The following is a 24461-nucleotide window of genomic DNA, read 5'->3' on the forward strand; positions in this document are numbered from 1 at the left end:
ACACCTCTTCTTAAAAATCTTTATGTTATCCGGATAGGGCTGAAACAGTTCTGCAGAGTGTCTATTCCATTCAATAATCATCCGGTTGAGGTATGATGACTTTTCTTCTTTTTTACTGCACAAGGGTAAGGGATGTGCTGTGTTTTATACTCCTTCCTCCTACCTAAACTTACTTTCCTAATCCTTGGAGGCATCCCCGCTGCCCGAAGTCACTCCTTACCTCGCTGGCACTTGCCCAAAATCTGAGTTAGTTGTAACGTCAGCACGCGGGGTGCCTTTGGAGATTTCATCAAGTGGGACGACTCGACAGTAAACAATACTCTGCACCCTCGGGCACCGCCCGAACTACCTTTATCCCGGCACACCCTATAGTTATTCCAATACTGCGACCTTGAGCCCGACTCTCTCCACCAACGCGACAGGTCGTACTATTAAGGATAGCAACGTTGTCTCAATGGATAGGATCAATGGCGTCGCTCTCAAGGATCATTCATTGCATGTTTTTTCATAGTTCTAACCTTGCATGTATTTGCTCTAGGAATTACTAACCATTAGCAATTTTTTTATGAATAAGCATGTATATCTTTCTATTGTGCGTAATATTTCTATGACCGGTCCTCTTGCATGCTGCATGGTGGTGATTTGTCACCCCCTGGCAAACACCCTAAAGGTGGCTCACAGGGTATTATGTAGATGTAGATAGATGTAGACAGGTCAAGGCTATACAAGGTTCATTCAAGTTCTAAGGCATACATTTTTTTTCCGACAACTCATCCGAAAACTAGGAAAGTGGTGTTACATATAAACGTAATATTCCTCTAGACACAAAGGTTTTTACCACGTCAACGCTGTGACTCCTATTCCGTGGCTAAGGCTTCTTTAGAAGCCACTTTTGACCACTGCGAAATCGCGTAATCAATTCTATCTATCATACAGCGCAGCCATCTCTGTCACGTGGTGACAAGGGTTCACGCTCATTTTTTGAAACAACACACGTGTGTCCATTCGTTTCCAGTCTGGAAATAGATAATCGGAGACCTTTGAACTTTAATGCACTTCGTACTATGAAGCCCACTTCCAACCACCGACTGAATGACTCGTGCAAATGTTCCGTCTGCAAGGGACGAGATACGGCAAAAAGCAATAAAAGCAACCCCCTCTAAAATATAAAAATAATAATAAAATATAAATTTCCTATTCTTGAAGTGAAACTGTCTGTTAGCAGTCATCAGTCGGCCATTATGAATACTATCCTTACTTCAGTTTCTGTCGCTATCCTAATCCATCGCTTACATGCCCTAACTCTGGTCAGGTTCTCACGCAAAATAACCAATATTGACAAGAGATTCATTTATACAGGGATGGCAAAAGTGAAGTTTAACTATATATTGCAATCACGAATTCCAATGGATTCCTCTATATGATTAATTAAGTAGTACAATAAATGGTGTACATGTTTCCTTAAAAATTTTGTTCAAAACGTATCAATGTATATCAATCTATTTAATTTTCAAGGAATTTTTAGGCCAGCCATACTGAAAACCCGTCTCTATAGGCTCCCTGTATGCTGCTATAATTTCCAAGTAAAAATATTAGACAAATATTATTATTCAAGCTCCATTCACGACAGAAGTTGGAATTAAAAATTATTGAACTATTATTCTCGTAAGCAGTCTAATACTTTTTTCCCTTATGAGCCTTACCTTTGAACCTCTCTATTGGGCAATTTCAGGGTACCTATAGAAATGTTTCTCTATCACTTTGCGCACTCTGGAATCCTCAGCCAAACCTTAAATGCACTTCCGAGCTTCGATAGAATACAGGCTGCGGAAGACCTTATGCGTGTCCTGTAACCAGGCTTGATTTGGCAAAAATACATATTTTACAACAAGAAAAACATATTTGTTTATAAACCTTGTACATAACCCTTTATCTGGCTGGCAATGAATTCTTCGTATCCAAAAAATTATTGAATTGTATGTAATGGAAACGAGTTAAATTGCATTATTACTTATGAAGGCCGTAAGAAAACAATCGCTCCCAATTTTGCAATAAATTGGTAAACAAATTTGGTATTAAAGTTGGTAGCGGTTATCGAGATACATTAAATATGAATAATTGATACAACCAAGAGAAGAGATTTGTTGTAAAAAGAGAGAAATTTTTCGCCAAAAAATGTTTCTGTAAAAACGAGGTTCACTTCTCACAATTTGGCTCATAGGTTTTCACTTGGATATTTGCTTAGAATGTCTTTTGTTATCTTATTTGAATCCCTATTATACGTAACTTATTTCCAGTTCCGTTATAACGTTCTACCTTTCACTATCTGGCACGTACCGCGCGCCGATAAACAGAATCTATTTTAGCCAATACAAAGGTCCATCCATTTATTTCTTGTTTCTCGAGAAATCTACCTTGCAACCCCATGATATGCAATGCGTGACACAAGACAGAGACGAGAGAGTTGAGTTTAAAAAGTCGGATCAATAGATCCAGTTTGTTCGGAACGATGCTCTTCAATTCAGAAAAAAGGCTATTCTCTCCGGACGTGCCCGCTTCAAGTAGACGGCGAAGTTCTTCTTTCGGGCGAAGAACTAAACCGATACAGACGCGCTTACCTAGCTCCTGCTGGGACTCCTACCTAGACGTTTGCGCCGAAAAGTTGGAGAGAAAAATCGTTCATCTTGCGCTTGTAATTTCTGAAGGGAAGCCGCGAGTATACCGATTCGAGTTCTTTCTTCTCTCGATCCTTTCTCATCTCTCTCGAACTCCTAAGTGAAGTATACCTGGTACATAAACCGGACGCACGAGGTCACCAAAGGCGGGAGCAAACAAACGTAAACCTAGGGCCGAGTCGTGTGTTGCCGGAAAGGCACGCTGTAACGCTGCAATAACTTCCAGGGTCTCAATGCTTGTGTGCTATCCATGTGAGGTGCAGGATGGGACCGGAACTAAAACAAACCACCAAGTCTCAGCCAAACGGGGGTTATGGGCAATGTTTTATTTCTATAAATTCCGACCACATTCTTTGCTATACAAGGTGTTTTAGGAGGAATCTGTTACACTTCAAGAGGTGGTAGGGGATGTTTTTTCAAGCATTTCTTGTACATAAACATGGGGTCCCAACTTCTTAGTTATTGAGCTTTGGAAACGAAAACATTTTTTTGGATGTACTTTGCAGCTACCGTGAGAACTGTTTTTCTTGGGTATGTATGGTATGGTATTTGAAGGAGGCGACCGAAAGAAGCGTAATAAAAGGTAGCCGTCTACCTGCAGTCGGCCTTCAAGCGAATTGGCGGTGGAATATGAGCCCACGGTTTTAGTTCTGGTCGTATTTCATTTCGGAGAACTTACTGTTTGGGGCTGCAACGGTGGCATATTTGAGGAAGAACACTTGGTCAATTTTTTGAAGGCATCGAGAATCCATCTCGGAGAAGATTGTTTGAATTCGCTTTAATTAGTGAATTGTTGGTGGTACTGTCTTGTATTGTGCCTGATGGATAATAAAGAAAATACATCTAACATGCTTATTACGGTGGTATTATCTTTTTACCGCTTATCGTTGTGGTCAACTGGACTTGTAAATGAACTCTAGCCCTCTTACTGCCACCGCTTGTTAAGCGAAAACTACCAGGGGCCGATTTATCGGCCCGTATTATTTCACTTTTTTTCTTGATAGTGGCCTTTTCAACGGCTGTAATTGATGTAAACCCCCATAATGTATCTATGGTTATAAGATGTAAATATATCTTAAGAATTGGGAAAAAATCTAGACGTATTAAATAAAATTAAGTACTTAGCTGAAAAAATTTTTAAATCTGAAATGTTGCTAATTCTGGAAAATAACCTTGGCAGCCTTCGTACATCCCACCTGAAATGGGCTGGCAATTAAAGGGCTAGCGATGTAGAGACATGCGTTGACATAAATGTTTTCATTTTTCAATTAAGGATTTTGAGATGTTCTCAAAGGGAAATTGGCACGGTATGATATTAGGAGGAGGCGACCGACAGTTGAGTTCATTCGCACCATGAGGGAAGGGTAAGTAAGGAAGGGTTGAGAACAAACCGGCATCGACATAAGCCTGATCTTAACGAGAGGCGCCATGTGGACCACGGCTTAAATTCCCATCCGACGGACGGAATTTGGCGCCTGAAATGTTTTCCGCACAACACTCGAGCAGGGATTGGGCAGTCTCTGAAAATTCTTGGCCACTGCCGGCATTTGAACTCGAGCCTGCCGGGTGGGAAGTCAACACTCTAGCCACCGCACCAAACCCGATCCCTCCTTCTTGGGTATGTGGCTTATTCGACATATTGTTAAATACTCTGGATTTTTAAGGACTTAAAATGATTATGGCTGAATGAAAATGTGCGATTATAATATAATATTATAATTATAATCGTCTGAAAAATTATTTTATGTGCTTCATTAAACGAGAGCTTTGAGCAAATAGTAACAATACGATTGTGCAATCTGACCAATTTTGAGATTGTTTCAGACATATTCATGGACCAAAATGCTTGAAATTGAGTCCCCTAGCACCTCCTGAAGTATTGGAGATTCCTCTGAAACATCCTGTATATGCTCTGGCGTAGGAATGTGAAAAATTAATCAATTACAGCAGTAAGAAAGCACTCAGTACAGTACTTATTTTATTTACACTTTCCGCATCAACATTTCTCGGCATGAATGTCTATACTTCGCCTAAGAAGAGTATTGTTAGTAGATTTTGAGAGAGATTTTCATGACACTGTACAATGTCAGGTTTCCCCAACGGTCATTATGATGTGCAAGCGTCGATCACCACTCTTTCGGGCAAAAAAATAAGTTATTGTATTCATGAGCAAATGAAAGGAAAACGACCTTTTCCACAAATTTAGTGTCACGGTACTACTAGTTACGACGCAGCCCTCAGGTGCCTTATAACAGTGAAAAAAAATTATTGGAAAAGTACAAAGTTTTTGTTTTTATTTGCTCAAAATGAACTTCTACAAAGTTTAGCCTGAGACAGTAGAAATTATTGTATTTATTGTTATATTCATTGCTTAAAGGCTCACCAAGTTCATTTAGACTTGTACCATTACTTTGGTCGCTAGTCAGCCTGTACGAAACCCTTGGTAGTGCTGCGGACGTAGCAATTATATAGCATGCTAAAGTGACTCTTTCTTTTAATATTTTTCTTCGAAATACATTAAATATCCGACGAGCCTTGCCAACACTGATCAGTTACGAAGATGTGATTGGTATTATATTCCGATTTATTTTTCCCAAATTTCACAGAGAAACAAAAAAATATTATATTCACGTCAAGATGACATTGCCTGGGCATTATTTAATGATAAATATTGTCTAGGATGTAAGATTAAATGAATTTTATAGATTATCCGGAGGCAATTTTCCTTCTAATTGCCTTCGTTTCAAAACATACATATGCTAATTTTTCACGCATAGTACATTTTTACACAAAACAAATTGAAAGATTTAATAAGTACGAAAAGAACGTCGATGCCTTTGAATAGCAATTAAATATGTAGCGAAACTAAGCGCTCTAGGGTACCAATACATGAATTAATTATCCTTCAACAATGCAAACGGCGTCATGGCATGGAATGTATATCCAGCAAGAATTAGTTTTATATTAATCACAAGGAGAAGGTATTTTTATTGTTCAATAATTGATTAACTTATTTTATCATCTATTTTCCTTGTTATGGGCTCACTGCGGGCTGAGAAAAAACTTAGGTAGGTCATCAAGTAGGAAGCAACTCTACGCTAAATATTAATACAATGCCATACGTCGTTTCTTGTGAATGTTATCATAGCAATAATGCTATCAACCGAGCGAAACATTAATTAAGAATGAGCAAATCGCTAAACCAATTAAACACCCGGCTGATGTGGCTTATGCTGTATATGTTATCAAAAGCATTATTGCTTGGCACACTACGACGGTAAATTGATATCGATATAAATAAATCGATATTTATATCGAGACGATATAAATCCGAGTGTCATATTGTCAGTGCACTGTTATTTGAAAGTTCGTCGTCTTACCATTCCCTTCAGTGGTCAGGTTGTGTTCTGCTATAACAGGAAAAAATACCTGCTGTAGTACTAAAATCAGCGTAATGTCATTAGGAAAGGTAACATGTACAGAATTATGAAGGAAAGATGTAGATATGTTAATGTCATTTTATTTCCACTACATTTTGTTCGCGATAAATGTGGCTTTGCGTCATATAATATTAGTGTGAAAATCAGCGTTTGTTCCCGCAAAATATGTACTTATCTATATTTTTATCATAAAACAAAAATGAGAGGTAAATCCACTCGGCTCGATTAAAAATTTTCTTTTCAATCTATAAAAGCCGTCACAATTACTAAATAAATCCAATCTTCTCGATTGTATGCACTAACAAATATAAATTTCTTAATAACGCTAACATTAAGTTTAAAGGCACTTTTTCCCCAGCTTATAAAGCTGATAATTTGTATCACCAAAGCATTTCTTCTTACTGGTAACTAGAGGCGAGGATGAAGATGAATACGTCGTTTCTTTATGTTGTACTTCTATGCATAAATACAATTGTGTTGCTTGGCTACGAGTGACGCCAAAATGAGATGAATAGATCGAAGCTCTTTGGCAGCTAGGATCATTTTTTTAAACTCCTCTCGGGTCTTCATAACGTGGAATGATCTCCGCCTTGTGAAGGCCGATTGATTGTTGGCGAGCGAGGCTAGTAGGCGCACTTTGGTTGCTCTTATGAAGGCAGTCGTACATCAAAGACGGGTCGTGGCGCCGTCGGCTTTGCCGTCTGCGGATCGAACCCCGGTCAGCGGATCGCCGTCCTCATCGGTTGTGGCGGCATCTGCAGCCGCGGCGGCCGACTGATCGGAGTCTGCGGGCCACATGACGGCACGGTAGAAGGCAGAGGTTAGGAAGGACGAGGTCAGGGGAACCACCCAGTACACCTGGAAAATATGGAGAGAAAAATTTTATAACTCACAATTATCTACATCTTAATTTTTTATATTAATCTTAATTATAAAAGTGCTATATACAGTGGGTTCTCGGCAACCTGGCACATATTGGACCAGAGCATTGCTGGATTACCAAATTTGGCGGATTTCAGGAAATCACTGATAATGACGCGATTAAACGGCAGATCCCTGTTTTATTGTATTCATACATGTATATAATATATTGTATTATGCACTACATTAGTACACGCTTGAAATGGAAGTGTTAATGCATAGTAAAATCGAAATTACCGAGCAACCTGCTTGGTAACTGCTTGTATGAAAATGCCGGATTACTGGTATGCCCGGAGAAGAGGAGTGCCGCATTACAGAGGGAGTTCTGTATAACATGATATATAAACCATAATCATCACAACACAGCATTTTTATCCTTGTTACTAATTTGACTATGCATACATTTATCGTGTTGTATACAGTTATACATTATTCACAATTAGAATGTGGAAATTGGGTCCCCGTTGCATAATTAAATGCAACGATGTAACTTTCCTTTTGATGTAATCAATTATTAACTTAAATAGACATAAAATCAGGATAGTCTAATACGGATAAAAATACGATAGTACCATTTTGCTTAATATAGTATAATAACATCAGGGTCGATGAAGTTCCCGTCTAATATATGTACTATACTGAGTTTCAAATGAAACATGGCGAAAATCATAAATGTTGAGCAGTGGCAAAATATTTCTTACTTATTTTATTTATAAGCTTTTAATAGGTTGCTACTTTACGAGGAATCTCGAATAATATATTGCCATGATTCGAAAAATTCCGTATTAGAAATAAAAATCCGTTCTTCCTCTGAAATATTTTTTGGGTCAAAAACAGTTCATTCTCATTTTTTTATAACGTATTTTTAGCCTCATATCTCTTTTCTTACATTTTTGTTATTCCTGTATTGCAATATTTACATCCACCTTATTACTACACTTAACTTGCCATTATCTTCATTATTACATACCACTGCACACACTATTACTATCTATCACCCACAAAAACCCTCGTCTTTATCACTACTGCACTCCATAACTTGTCGTCCTCATAGTAACACATTTTACCAATTAATTTTACGCTTAATATCTGGCTACGTCGTTCACATTTTGAATCTGGAGGAAGTGCCGAATTATGTTGAGAAAGAATAGCTACCAGTACCAGCGGGTGATACTGTATTCCCTTTCTTAGGGACGTAACCGTTAATATATATGATAAAGAGTGTACTTACGGAAGTGCAAAATTTTGAGTGATGAATGACCAATTGATTAGTGATCTGTTTTCCTATGATATTCACCGAGATTTTTAGTATTCGCCAAACAAAGCGTACATGCTGACTCCCTCGCAAAGCTCACCATATTTCCCTTTATCTCCCTTTTGGCGGCCCTGGCGGAGAGAGGAAGGGAGCCCTAAACGATGAGCCCTGCGATATAATGGCAAGGCAGAAGGTCTGGACGTCCAAACAAAATTATCGTTTCATGTGGTCCAGTGACCATTCACCTTATACCCCGCTCCCTCCAGACAAAGTCTGTCCCTATGGAAACCGTCCCCGCCCACTCGAGAAATCCACAACCCGAAGCAGAGCGGCAATCCCAGAACTCTCGCGACCCCAGTTGGCCACCCAAACCCTCTGAAACCACATCTCCAAATATCTCCGGACACTTCTTTCCCTCTCCCCGCCATTGGCCGCCTGGTAGACTGGGGAGGGATCTTTGCCAAGAGATTTTCAAGACCGGTCAAGGGGCTATCTTGCACCGCAAGAAATCAGGACGGCTGGGAAGGATAGCCAGGGGGGTTGGGATAGGGGAGGGGGCACTTCTTTCCACTTTCGTGGATTTGATAAATGACCCCACGTGAACGCCGCTCGTAGTTGGGCAAGGTTCCATAGGGATTTGGAAGCCAAGGCGGTCGTAGTAGTAATCGGGAGGACGGGAGCTAAAAATGGTTAAGCGGTGGCAGAGAATGTCTTCTTCTCACGGGTTTAGGGGTGTGGTGGGGTGGAGATATTTGCCCCCTCAACCGTAAGGAAGAGATCATGGGTATAAAGGCCTTTTTGCTTATGAGGAAGTTTCCAAGGGTTATTGGCGCTGTAAAATCGTTTTTGAGGGCTTGATTTCCCGATTTTTTATTACATTTCTTCGAAGTAGGCACTTAATGCTATTAGATGTAAGAACGCTTGATGATCTACAAGAATGACAGAATTGTAAGTGTATGAATAATTGTGGTAATTCTATTTAGTTCAACACCAGTGAAAATGACATTTTTTTACAGCAGGGATATGAAGTACAGGAGTTAACGCAAAGTAAATGCAAGCAATGCCTATTAACGAAATGGTGTTAAAATAATGATAATACCTAGAAAATTCTCCTTCAACTAAATCTCTGTCTTCATAATGATAACAATAATGTCTGAATAATAAAATAGTATAATACGTAACACTCTGTAACAGTAACAAGTAGGAAATACATAAATATTTTTGGGATAATTAAACCGTTAATTTCCATATCTTAATAATTAATTTTACAAAAATAACCCCAATATAGCATAATTTAAATTAAGGAGTAAAAATCGATAATTTTGGTCTGACACATCATATACTTCTATAAATTTTACCCATAATTCCTATTTAATTATTTCCCCATGCTAATTTCGAAATTTTTTATATGTTTTTAGATGTTTATGTAGTTTATAGTATGCAACATTGATGGGAGGAATATTATGGTTCTTAAAGGCACGGCTGAAAAAGTTTTAAAGAGATAAAAGACGTAGGGCAAGATATATTTTAATTGCAGGAGGGTTAAAACAGTTGTTATTCAATTAGCTAATATTGACATTCTCTTAAAAATTCGTCAGGTTCTGAAATTTTTAAATTAAAAACCGATCCAGGCATAAAAGACTCGAATATGTATCACAACATCACGTGCTACGCTTCATAGCAATCACGAGGTTAGATACCTCGTACAAAGAACCCTACTGGAACACTCAATTGCAATTTCACTCCACCAGGAATACCTTCAACTCATCTGAACTCATCCCATCCCCACAGACGGGTTCCGAAGCATTTATTTTCCTTTATTCCCTCCCGGCCCTGCCACCCCTAGATGCCATCAATCGTGGCGCAATGGCCTGGAAGCAAGCCAGAAAGGTTTAGATGTATAAAATGTCGGATAGAGGATTACCGCTTTGCACCGCGAATTAATTTCCTCAAGAGAATTCCTCAACTCATTTCTTTCCTTCAACAAATCCCTCGGTGAAACGCCATTCCAGAGTTTATACCTGATTTCCAGGAAATGCTTTCATTTTCCCGGTTATTTGCGGTTCTACATTTCCTGTTCAGAACAGAGAAAAGACATTATGTTGCTGCTGAACCAGTATTTTCTAATCATGGCCATAAAATTATACTTTGTGTGATGAGAGATGCTTTTTGTGAAATGCATGTGTACATGCACAACATGGGTAAAAATTAAGAGTTTTGCTTGACACATTCGTCTGCCCTAAGAAAGGATTGAATTTCTTTGTCAGTAATTAAATTTTGTATCCATTAATTCAAGAATTAAGGTATGCATTCATTTTTAAATAGCCATGAAAATGTTTAAAAATGTACAAATGGAATATTGAAATACAATAACTGTTGACAAGGCATTTTTTCAACTTTGACAACACCAAGTAGTTTTTTTAAATTGATTTAATGCTAAATAATACCAATTACAGTTCAAACGAGATATCTTAATATATTTTGCGAGTGATATGTAATAAAAGGTTCGAATGAATACTTATTTTCCCAAAGTATCTACACCTTCCACTCATCCGCTTATACTCATCGCACTCGAAGTCCGATAGAAAGAAAAAAATCGGTTCCTTCTTTTTTTAACCTCAATCTTCACGTCTTTCTGGACTACTGCTAACGATTTTTCGATGTGGTCATCGGTAAGGGGAGGAAATAGCGGACGAGATTTTGGCAAAAGGGTCATTAAGAAACCTGAGGTCGACTTGAAGCGAGGGCGGGTGAGGGGTGGCGATAGGGTGGGCGGCGCTAATTGCCCCGAGAGTTGGGGAGGTGGTAATTAGAGACATCCTTCAGAATTCCTTCAATTGTTCCGCCATTTACGAAGCATTAGCAAATTCCTTCACTCCATGAATCCTAGTTCAATAAGATCACCACATTCTTAGTTTCATTTTCCTTTCAACTTTTCAACCTTTATTCCAACTTTAGCTGAACAGCATTACTGTTGTATGTACTAGACTGAAAATATACTCCACATATCCTTAAGATAATTATGAATTGACGAGTTTTGTTTAGCACTCACTCTGCTCTTGATTTAATTATTCAACAAGGCATTTTTCGCTCTATTTACATTTCCTTTATTGCCATATTACGGAGTCATATTGTACAAATGTTGCTTCATATTTTCCAGAGGACAATGTCCTAGGGTAATATATTTATTATTATTATTGATATTATTAACTGCAAACCACGCGTACACGAAAGAAAATGGTTTAAAAAAAACAATGAAGAGTATATGTACAATTAATAGAGTGAACATTTGTGATAATACACATAGTACGTTGAGGATATCTTTCTAGTGCCATGCTTGAAATGGAATATTTTTTAGCATTAATTACCTCTTAGAAAATTGCATGACGAAGGAAATGATTTATATGGACAAAAGATGTTTACATTGGTGTGATTGCTGAGTAAGATGACATGCATAAAATTGAGATTGGAAATAAAAGAATAAAACTTTGTAAGGTTCACTTAAGTATTTAAATAGGTACGAACCGGGTTTCATGTCGTAGTTACATCTGCAGGTTACTAATAGTACTTGCTATGTAATATCAGTCATATGAAGACGTGAATTGTAAGGTTCACATGCGATACACAAGTGAACCTTATGAAGTTTTATTATTTTATTTCCAATATGGAGAGGTTTCACAAAGTCAAGCCTGAAATTATCAGTTAAATCATAAAATTGAGAGATGGGAAGAATTTGAAAGTTGTTTGACTGTGTATATTGCTTTTACGCTTAATACTACCACATTTGGTTGCATGTTTATCATGTAAGCCACATATCAACTCAATAGAAATTTCTGATTTAGCTAATATCATGACAAACTCAATACCATTGGAAGGGGAAGGAAAGAAATCGCACAGAGCTCAGAAAAAAGATATCAAAAATGCTGGCGGGAATCGTTATTACCTTCAATCCATGTGGTTTATCTATATTGGAACGCATCCAGACAGGCCATGGAATGAAAAAACACATGAGATGGGACACTTCTATTCGCCTCCAGTAATTTACTGGGCAAAAATTTCAACCGTTCAGGACCAACTACGAGGGCATAATTTGGATATGATATCTTGAGGTACGTTAAACGTCAAACGTTGACTGCTGCGTAATTAACTCTTTTCGGGATCGATGCCGTTCGCGCTTATGAACAAATTTTTCCCACAGTAGCATTGAGCACCCAGAACCTTATCTGCCTGCAAACCGAACGTTGGCACAATATTCGAGCGGAACCCAGTTAATCCAATCGATGATTCATGTAATTAGCATTTAGAGAACTTATTGAAGACCATCTATTTAAGCTGCCAAGGCAATATACGAAAAATTCGAAATAATATTAAATATAAAAAGAAAAAGGGAAAGACGGGAATACAAAACTTTGGTAAGAATACCACATAAAATCTCTTTCTCCTAATTTTTATTGTGGACGGTCAGTCGTGAAGTTCAAACTTTGGAGAATATTGCTTTAAGGTATGGAATTACAAAGACGTGTTTCATTGAGACGCATGAACCTTTACGTGATATTTTCATGTGTATGTAACGATGTAACGTGCGAATGTACGGTAAGAATATCTCTCTATCACCATGCTTAAAATTGAATATTTTTTAACATTAATTACCACTCAAAGAGAGTACATTAATTACATGATGAATAAAATGCAACGTAAAGCATTGTTTAAATGGCTACGATGAATCAGAAGGACAAGATGGATAAATACATTAAATTTAAAAGTAGTTTGACAGCGTTTCCTATACATCTATCGTTCTAATACTGCACCTTATACGATTACTGTCTGTTAAAAGTTATTGCATGACGAGTTAGGAGGATCTTAGCGAGAATGGATCAATTGAAAAAAATGGGACTCCTAATTAAGGAAACGACGTACCCTATTGAAGGAAGTAGTCGTACAATCTGCCCAACGTGATGAAACATTAATCGAACGGATTTTGAGATTGTTCCAGGGAGTGAGTGGATACGGACTTCAATCTGTGCGATGTGGTGACAGCATGCCAAGAAACTGCCTACACGGCCGTGCGTCTTTCTTACAATGTTCTTCCCTGACCTCCGTCTCGTATATCGTGTTCAAGTACAACGGTAAATAACGGAATGACGTTTTAGCGTGCGCCATTAAGAGGGCGTCTCACTTCTGTTCAGCCGTTTTTCCGTAAAGTATGACCTCAGAAAAACTTATGTCTTAGTCTTACAATATCCAGAGTAAATGAAATAGACTCCAATCAATATTTTCCTACCACTCCAGTTTGAATATTTTACCTCATTAATACAAGAGAAAATTTTTAAATTAGTGGTTCAGGCAAATGCTGAAAAAAGTCCACTAGATAAACCCTGAAAATTTTTCTTGGTGATGACGTACCTGTAAACGAGCAATACGTTGCAAGAAAATACAAAATAGGTACGGTGGAAAGGTTATGCAAATTTGATGATTAAGGTAGGCATCCAATGAAAGAGATGAACGTTAAGGAACTTAGTTTTTGTAGAAAATATTTCTCGATTGCCATGCGAATCACCGGAGTGGCAGATAAATAATATTTAAGAGGGTATAAAAATCATTAAAATCATGTATTTGAGGATATCTTCGTTTCATTTATGCTTTCACAGGCAATGGTTAGTGCTGGAAAGGAAGGTTTTCAAGAGGAGGTATTCATTTTGGTGCATGAAAGTGAATGTCCAGTAAAATGCTTTTATTTCAAACGATTAACTTTAACTGGCTTCTAAATCTTCTTAAACTGGGGTCAAAGTTACTTTTCAGATATTATGTCTGGAAGATAATTCATAAATTGGGGGTATGTTGACGATTATTTTTCTGGTTAATTCCGCGTCGACTCATTTTTTGTCCGCAAAAAAATGAGTCGACGCGGAGTTTACCCGGAAAATAATAATCAATTTAATCACCGCGGAAGCCTCCTTAAAAACTTTTTTGGGGATTATTTTGCAAACTTAGAATTTTTTATGTCTTTCTATGTGTCTGGAAAGTCCTTAGTAAATGCTCTAACCATAAACAATTGGTTAATACCATAAAATTATTACCTAAATAGTTTAAAGCACAATTGTAGGTGGGCCTAGTTATTTTCCAAGCCTCCCTCACACTTGCGAGGGAGGCTTGGAAACACACAAGTGACGTAAGCTTTCACCAAATTATGAACACGTAACCATAAGGTTATCATCTTCTGACACCCTGTTACAACATCCCTTACCTCTCGCTAACCAATAATTACTTTCCTTTAATTGGCACTCAAATTGTACCCAGAAAAAGACCCTCCTGGAATATGCTAAAAAATAATTAGTATGCATCGTAAAAAATTCACGTAAAAAGCAACATAACGCGCGCTTTACTGCGTCTTTTTGATACCTAATCGAACTCTCTGCATCCTTGAACCCGATACGAAGTTCCGGATTACTGTATTCACCATTCTTCCCCAACTTTTCCTCTGGACAGGCGATTCTCCCGATCGGGGCAAACGGCCAAGGGAGACGGCTGAGATTGGAGGCCTTAAAACCCTCGCAGGTATCACCTCTTTCCGCCGGCCGTCTTAATTGCTCCTCACACAGAAAACAGGCATGCGCTCGGGGGCAATCAAGGATAAAGGCGCCGCGTGTATCGGCCCACTCTCTCCCCGCCGCCGCTAATTCTCTGATCCCTTCTCCCGACCGTTTCTCATCCTGACTTCTTTCGGGAGACTCCGTCCTACCAGTCACGCCCACGTGCTTAAACTACATCTTCCCTGGGAACACCTCTCAAACACACCCTCTCCTCTTTTAAAGCTTAGACCCACCCACGCCTACGTTCGAGCTTGCGCTTTATCGCAGGTGGTTTTGTAACGTTGCTCTAACGACCCAAGCAGCAGAGAATATCCATTGGGTATCTAAATAAGGTTGATATATCCAACACACGTTGTTATTACACGATAGATATTTTGGCAATGTCACAGACATATCCTATTTTTAACATCCACGACGAGATTTTACACTTTCCCGGCGAACAACATGTATAAAATCTTCTCGGGATACCGCGCGGGTAGGATTATTTAAGAGCACCGACGTTACCCTTTCAGTAGCCGTTGAGAATGGGTAACGAGTCGGTACCCGAAACGTCGGCGCTCTTACATAATCTTACCCGCACGGTATCCCGAGAAGGTTTTATACATCCACGACGAGATGTGAAAATAACGTTACATAGATGCCTAAGTTGTAATATCCGAGATATTCTAAATTGACATTGAATGGATAGAGTCCATACTTATAAAACCAAGGAAAGGAAGGAGAAGATTAAGTCTTAATACAATAAGGGTTAATTTTAAAAAAATATTGTGGAAAATGTAAATGGACCTATTCTTTTTTATGACCTTTACCATCGATTCAAGAGGAAGTACTTACTTCCTTAAAAACATTTATTCCAAACAATATCCATTGGTAGCATATGTTTTGGATAGAATTGAAGAGCACGAATGTTTTTCTTGTATATCTGGGAATAATCAAAAACCATAATAAGCTCACCCATTACCTACTCATTAGATATTGTGTAGATACCTAAGATATGTTGCAATATACACCTTGTGTCTACTGTTGGACATCCCTGCAACGTTATTTGGCGGCTCCTTTACATACTAGACAGATGTCCATTCAACGTTAATTGCATTAACATGGATATTGCACGGATGTCATATTCTAACGCCGACAATGTTGTCTGGATGTTGTTGGGAAATTGATTGCTGATTGGGAAGAGACGCTAGCATTTAACACTAGAAGAACCAGACCCAAAATTTAGAATGATTACTTACTTAATTATATGGCCTATATTTTTTTCTGTCGTCTTTATGATTTCTGGCTATTATCTAATACTTGTGGTACGAATTCTCGTAAAGTATGCGTTAATTTTTTGATGTTGAAATGGAGTTGACGGGTAACCACTACTCACTAATCATATTGCCTACGTTCTTTTTCTGCCGTCTTAATTTTTTATGACTTTTATGTACATTTTATCGCGCGCATTCTGTTAAAATAAAATTTAATTTTTTAATGTATAAATTATTTTTTATGGTACGTATTCTGTTTCACTTAATCCGTTCCCATAGAAATGGAGTTATACCACCTGTCTACCTTAAAAGACCCCTTACCTCTTAAAAGACCCCAATACCCCTTAAAATTAACGGGTTAAGCGTTTCTATTTTAAATGTAACGTTAACGCGTGTTTTACTCACGAAATCATTACACTATATTGCATCTGACTATTTTTATGTTATATTTAGCACATTTTTATGCATTTAATATCCCTTATTACATATTGAATTGAAGTAAATAGCATATCTGCCGTACCGATTGCCGTGTGGTAGGCCAGGGCAGGGGAAGCAAGAGCCACGTGACCGCTGTTCATTTTAATTTTTTAATTGCAAAATGATTACCAAAACAAAATACCAAACTGTTTTGACAAATAAAGGAAAAGATAATATTTATTGGTATTAACAATTAATTTTTACATAAACGAAGATGTATTTGAAATAATTACCACCCGTTATGTAGACGTGCATTTATTATTATTATAGCAAAAATTGTTACAAGTCGACAATAAAGCCGGGTGGTATCATAAGAAGTAGCCATACGACCCCAATCCTCCCAGTTTAAGCTACGTATTCCCTGGGAATACCTCGCTAACGCACACTTCTTGTCCCACCCTCTTCTCTTTTATTTACAGCTTCTAGTCAGCCGACGCGATGTTCGAGTTCGCGTTTCAGCACACGCGGTTTTGTAAAGTTGCTCTAATGAGCGACGCTAGCATTTAACGACTTTCGGAATTGTGGCAGAGGTGACGGTGCTGTAATTTCTGTGTCGGTGATATTGAAATCGGTCGGGATAATGTTTCAATAAGTAGGGGTTAAAATATCAATTAGCATAATGCTGGCATAGATGTAAGTGCAAACATACATTGTCCTCATAATCTAGGAAAACAATAAAAAACAAAAGAGGTATTGAATTATTAGCATACGTGATTTTTATGCATGAGTCTAGTGATTCTGCAGAGAAGTTTAACTTTCCTCATCGAAATGAATCACTCGGAATACTACTCTAAAATTGTAACTTAAGTCTTATCTAGAAAATTTCACGGAATATTTTTTCGAAAGAAAGCGATTCGTCACCATGGTGGCAAAAACAACGCTGTGAAAACATTCGAGGACCGTGGCTGTAGTTAAAACATCTTATTTCTCATCCAGATGGCATTATTTGTGGACACTTAGCAAATAAGTATCGTTAAGTTAAACCTGTATACATACTGTAGATAATACCACGTAAAGACTCTATAGGTTAAATTTTTACAGATACGTACGTGAAAGTCCGCTATTCCACGACGAAATTTAAAGATATATCCAAATTCAAATTAAGAGCATGAAGTAAAAAGTAATTTAAGGATATTGGCATCAGTAAAAGGGAGCATCAGGCGTTAGTTGCGTCAGGAAGAGCAAGAAACGCGCAGCAGTAATGAATGAGGTGCCATCAGGTCTGAAAAACTACTTGTTTGAATTTCTAGTCGGTAGTAATAATTACCCTGCAGTGACGCAGTGCTGCTCCCTCCCTCATTAAGCAGCCTGTAAAAGCTTGGTAATAAATCAGCAAAAGGCAAAGTGCGACTCAGTGTGGATATGATGTATCCCTTAAATTACGTAAAAGGCGTCAAATCAGGGCAGGTTTCCGGGCATAAATACCGGTGTGCATAAGGTGGAGTGATCAATTGTTTGGCGAGGGACGTAATTCAGCTACATATAATATTATACGCACCAAGGATAAATTCACCATGCAAAAATCATATGTTGTAGTCGGAATTCAAACTTAGATCGCCAAATTGCCATCTGGAAGATCCGGATTCGAATGTTCGTGATGTGTATAAATTTGCACCCATTCCCAAGACTGCGAACAAAGTTACTTTTTTCATGCAGTGCTCTACATATAACATTGTTTTAAACATTTTTGTAGATAAAATGACCCAAACGTAATGGTAGGTAGGTATGATAGGCAGAGGAAACGCTGAAATATGTTGATGAATACAATTTTTATCTGGTCCAAAATAGACAAAAAATAAATGACACATATATATCGACAAAAACTTTTGTAAATCGCAACAAACTCAACTTGGTTCACGATGACCCGACGCGACCAGTCACGTAAGTTTTGGGGTGCGACCAACTAAGGGTTAAATTAGGTACATAAAGTAATGCAGAAAATGATTATGCATTGCAGCCATCAAGTAAAATTGACCTTAGGCAAATTTTATAATATTTCTCTAGAAAACGTGGAATTATGCATGAATTTTTTTGCCTTGATTGGCACGACAGCCTGATTAGGCCTTCTCAAACCATTGTCCCATTGATTAGCATTCTTACTCTATTCCCTAGCTCTATTTCCGTCAATCCCATTCCGAGCGCATCTCTATCCGATGAGTCCTACAACTCCCCTTTGAGCCTCATCTCACGCCTCACCTAGCGCCCTCTAATTAAGCGCCGAAATTGGCGCCACCTTCCCAAGGGATTCTTTCCCCGTCCTATCCCTCCCGCTTCCCCAGCAAACCATCTCCTCTTTCGATAGTCTCTTTGCCTCCGCATCTCACTTTTAGCATCTATCCAAACCTATAAACTTCAATGCCTTGCAAGCGAAGGGAACAAAATCTTCTTTAAAGACTTGCATGAAAAAATTTAGATGGATGATTAAGTTTGTTTCTACACTTAAATTTCTATTACAACGCTAAGTGTGGTCACCCGTATGTGTAAGAAAGAAAATGGCTTAAAAACAATTATGAAGTGTACATGCAGTTCTAATTGAGTGAAACTTAGTGATACTTTCAAGGCAGTTGAATATTTTTCTAGTGCCATGCTTGAAATGGAACATGTTAGAACATTAATTGTATCGTAAGAAGACGGCGTGTTCAAAGAAATGTGATACGATAAATGTTTTAAATGGGCTTAATTTCTGAGTAAGATAACACGTATAAAATTCAGAGATGCGTAAAATCTAATAGCTGCTTGACAATTTTTACGGGGAATCAGGTTGGGTGGGTGGCCCTAATAATAATAATTCGAACAAAATTCACTAACTCTTGGTTAACTATGTGGTATTCCATTATTTCCTGGATATAGACAGTTACTTATACCACTTATTTTATAAGAGCGCGACCCGGGTTTCAATGAGTAATCATCATCATCAGGTACTAATTATAATTTATTAGCGCCTGATGATGATGATTACTCATTGAAACCCGGGTCGCGCTCTTATAAAATAAGTGGTATAAGTAACTGTCTATATCCAGGAAATAATAATTCGACTTGTTTTCAGAGACTTCCTAATCCCTGCTTGAATGTTGCGTGGAGAACTTTCAAGCGAAACGTCCGTCCGTCCGTCGGATGGGACGTTAAGCCGGGGTCTCCTAGGTGCCTCCCGCTAAGAGAAGGCTAATGCCGACACCGGGTTTTTCTATCTTCAGCTGTCGGTCGCCTCCTTCAAATACAGACCACTGTCATGCACATTGAACTTACACCAAAAATCTGTGAAGAACAATAATTTTGATCGACTGCTATTTGGACGTGTACCCTCCTTTCCGGGAAGGGGTGCTAACGCTTGTACAAACAGGTATTGTTGATTACAATTCCATATTGAATCTATTTGCGTCTAATTGAGCGATGCAATTATTCATGTGTACTACGGAACACGATGTCAACACCCAATGATTTTTGCATGTAATAGAAAATAGATACATTATTTTATTCAATATTTTTACTCGATGTTTTTTTACCAAAATTAAAAGCGTGCCAGTATCAATTTTCATTATAAATTTAAATGGCTTCAGCACATGTGTCGGACAGCAGGTGTTCAAAGATCCTGACCACAGGAAATATTCTAGGTCAACGAAGCTCGGCTTTATCCGAAGTCATCCGAATTACTTCGCGCTATAATTTTAAGTCTTATTCCATATGCCACCATTCACCTGGAAGACATCAATCTCAGCGACGTATATGCTGCTTCTGGATGAATGTCCTCTATACGAAAATTAATAGTAGGTAATATGATCCGCAATACTAAAAAAATGGTCAAATACCCCAAGTATTTAAATGCTACTACTTTAAAATGCGTCTCAGATCGTTGAGGAAATAGATCTTATCTCACTGGTACGGTTGAAAATCTACCTGGAACAGGATCGCCAGCTTTGCTTAAGATCAATATTTATAATTAAAATCGTTTTTTAATTATAAATATTAATTGCGCGCTGGTAATAATGGCATTAAAATGTCATACACACTTAAGGCATGACCTTATGTAAAAACATCCAATTCAACGTCACTAGTATAGTGATGAGGTACACATATTCATAAAGATAAAAAAGTAAAACTCTATTGCTCAATGCGCGAACTAACGATAGTAACCTCGATCGCGTGTGAGTTTGCAATCATCAAAGCTTTCCGCTCCAGCTATCAAATGTTTCATGATTTTAGGAAAACAAAAAGAAGACGTAGCTAGATCAACTTCGGTGCAATAAAGAAAATAAACTCTATCGTGACGTTAGGGCCGTCTGGGGCATAATTATAACACGAGCCCGTTTTCCACTGTGATTCTCAATGCCTCGCTTTAATCACACTGAGGCGCTCTAGAGTGAACGTTTGATCGCAATTTGCAATTATCGACTTCGCCATGAATCCGCGTCCTAGTAAGCTGTCACAAGGCTCCATTCTAGCTGCTGATTGGATGAAAGCCAACGTGACAGTATGAAAAGCCCAGGAATATTGGACGCAAAGCATATTTTCAATGTTTATTGCCTCACGAATCATCGCTCTACTTCGTATCTATTTTTAGGTCCCCCTCTTATATACAGGCTAGATGAGAACCAAAATTGAGATGCATTTTTTGTATAGACGTATCCTCTAATCTCTAGAGATGATGTTATTATGCATGAATGTCGACAAATCCTATCCACAATATCCGAGAGATGTACCGACAGCAGTCAAAAATGTAATATCTCAAGTAAGGTAGGGTCAACATACGATGAAGCCATCTTTTATGTATGCACAACTCTTTAAGTTATATGAGGTGTGTTCAGAAAATCACGAGAATTTGTTATATTTATTTATTCGTCTATATTAATACTGTAGCCTTCAAAATAGCCCCCATTAGATATTACGCGCTTGGGCGTAATATCTAATGAGGGCAGCTATAATGGGTCTGCACTTCCTCCAGTCTTCGAAACATTTCTCAAAGTCAATTTATTTGATAGTCTTTAGCTGTCAGCGATTTCAATTAATTCAGTCATCTATTCTTGTAAATCTACGGCTTTAAAAGGTTCTCTTTATTTTTTTGGAAATAGGAAAAAGTGACATGGAGTCATATCTGGCTAATAAGGAGTCTGGGGCATTGTTATAGCATCGTTTTTTTGCCCAAAATTCACGATCAAGAAATTGAGTGTAAGATTACTTACGCGATTCCCTCAATTACTTGCACGATTTTTCGATTCTTTACTCTTTGCATTGTCAAGAGCGTAATTTATTGTGAATTTATTAACAGTAATGACTTGGATTCCACCTGAGAGACATCGACCTCAGCGACATATATTCTGCTTCTGGATGAATGTCCTCTGTATGAAAATTAATAGTAATATAATCCGCAGTGTCAAAAAACAATTGGTCAAATGCCCCAAGTATTTAAATAGTACTATTTTAAAATGAGACCCAAACCATTAAGAAAATCGGTCTTATCTTTCCGGCACGATTGAAAAGCTGCCCAGAGCAGGACCGCCTTCTTTGGTTAAGATGCTTCCCGCATTACGTAATTGTACCGTGTGTTGATATTCTCGCAGGAGCTTTGTACATGGGAGAAATATGGTCTCGAGAATAAGAAACACAAGATGGAACTGATAGGAAGATAGCGTTTGCTTAACCCTTTCTAATCCAGGGCTGCTTCTGGGAGAAATTAAATTTCAAGACTTCTCATGTTAAAATTGTGGAAATTTTGTGCTCAATATTAACTATTGTGGCAGCTACATATTTCGTCCTTAAACTTTATAGCACTAAGGAACACATAGTTTAAATATTTCTGGAATAGAGCTAAAAAGGTATACAATTTAGATATTGCTTAGATGTTGCAACTCTGAGTTAAGCAAGTGTTATAAGAAAATATATAAACGCTTAGATCGGCACAATAGTCTCCTATGGATTTAAAATAATTATTGATTTCTTGAATTGGTAAAGGCTTTGCTTAGGTGAGGCCAAGCATTTTAGAGTACAGATATTTTTTTTGTTTTACTTGGATCAAATTTCTTGTAATATAAACTAGATTTCGTACATAATAGTGATCATTGAAACCAATATGAACAAACAGTTATTATTACCATTTTTTACACAACACTCTTCAGTGCTGCTAAAATATATTCAATATGAAATAACTTATGTTATAAAAAGTCCATTAATGAATTATTTTGCATGCAGTACGGTTATATTTCAGTATATATGATGAAAATAAATAAATGATCACAGCGCCTCATATTCAAGGCACACTGGTATTCCAAAATAACCCTAGTTATTGCATTTGAAAAGTATTTTAGGTTTCCAGCATATCTGCTTTAGGTGCATGTAACCAATAGGTGGAATGATTGAGTGTATTGCTCACTGAGTTCTCTGTCACAACTGGAGCGCTTTTACAGATTCATTGCACAAGAGACACACACGTACACGCAAGGCAAAACATCGCTGGAATGTGATGATCGGGGGATAGAGAGAAGAATGATAATGGAAAGAAAATATACCGCGCCATCTCAATACAATTTCCCAAAAGCACGTAAACAATTGAACCCAGTTGTACTAACAAACCAAGTCCACAAGTTCATGCCTCCTTCATCGGCGATATTTTTTCAGGCTTATAGTACGAAATGGTGTCAGTAATCGAACCGATACTTCTTTTATTAATTCAACATGAGAATTGGATCGGAGACAGTTAAAAGCCAATTTATTTAAAGATGAAACGCGTAATAAAGAGAAGGTAAATGACAATTCACGTTTAGTAGAAAGGACAAATGAGGACGTCAATTTTTAGCTTTGTCTCGTATTCCGCCTCAAGGTATTTATTTATCGTAATATCAAATGAGGAATACTCCAGCGAACACTAAATTTCAGTTTTAGATATTTCCTTACGCCAATGTACGCTATTTTATTCCCATATTCTTATTTAATAATCTTTTTCGTCTCACAAATATTAATTACCATTTCTTTATCTCCATTATTCTCTGATCAATATTTCCAGTCTCCGGAGAATCACCCAAAATTAACTTTCTACGCTACCCTTAAACAATGTTTTTATTGCGTATTGTTTATTTATTTTGCTTTGATTTATATTACTATATGAATTTCCCATTTTTAAATTCCACTGTTAATGCCTGAGTCTCACAGCTGAGATTTGAGAAAAGGGTTTTTGGTGTTGTTTAGGGCTATTTGATTATTCCTGCACTATGAATCTCAACCCCCGGTGTAGAAATGAAAATAAGAAAACTCTAATCTCCGTAAAACTTCGGTTATAATTACCCATCACACTATACAAAGGGAGAAGAGATGAAGCATAAGAAAAAGGGAACGTGGACGATATTTACTATCGTTATTTTTTGCGTATTTCTTCTATATCGTTGGTAAATAATTATAAAAATGCACTGAATTGTTGAGGCCTTTACTTTGTAGAATTCCATTATATGGTTGGAAGGAAATTACTTTGCTTTTCTACAAAACACACACTTTATTGCCGACAAGTTTCGGTTACACTGTACCATTTTCAAGACTAGTGATACTTATGTGTATCACTAGTCTTGAAAATGGTACAGTGTAACCGAAACTAGTCGGCAATAAAGTGTGTGTTTTGTATAAAAGCAAAGTAATTTCCTTCCAACCATATAATTATAAAAATTATAAGTTTCTATTACCGAATACTTAATTATATTTATAATATTCATGAGTAATTATTTTATTTTTTTTCAATTTTATTTTAAGTCATACATATAATTATACATTAATAGTTTATTAATACTTATGTGTGTATTAAAAACAAATCATTTATGCCCTAAGTTGCACTTCCCTCACCCTTAAAAGCACTCCCGATATGCACCCAACCC

The 24461-nt window shown here is 37.6% G+C and overlaps 1 protein-coding gene across 3 annotated transcripts in view; it reads right to left on the reverse strand.

The window, feature by feature from the left end:
• Positions 1-6179: 6179 nt before the first annotated feature.
• The window catches only part of LOC124163554 (aquaporin AQPAe.a-like), a 471658-nt gene continuing 453376 nt past the window's right edge, over positions 6180-24461 (reverse strand). For all 3 annotated transcript variants that reach the window (XM_046540538.1, XM_046540540.1, XM_046540539.1), the window contains exon 6: positions 6180-6973. In XM_046540538.1, coding sequence (XP_046396494.1) covers positions 6782-6973 — 192 coding nt within the window. In that variant the 3' untranslated portion in view covers positions 6180-6781. The remainder of the gene's footprint in view (positions 6974-24461) is intronic.

The sequence above is a fragment of the Ischnura elegans genome, chromosome 8 (genome assembly GCF_921293095.1).
Source record: "Ischnura elegans chromosome 8, ioIscEleg1.1, whole genome shotgun sequence".
NCBI classification, from domain to species: domain Eukaryota; kingdom Metazoa; phylum Arthropoda; class Insecta; order Odonata; family Coenagrionidae; genus Ischnura; species Ischnura elegans.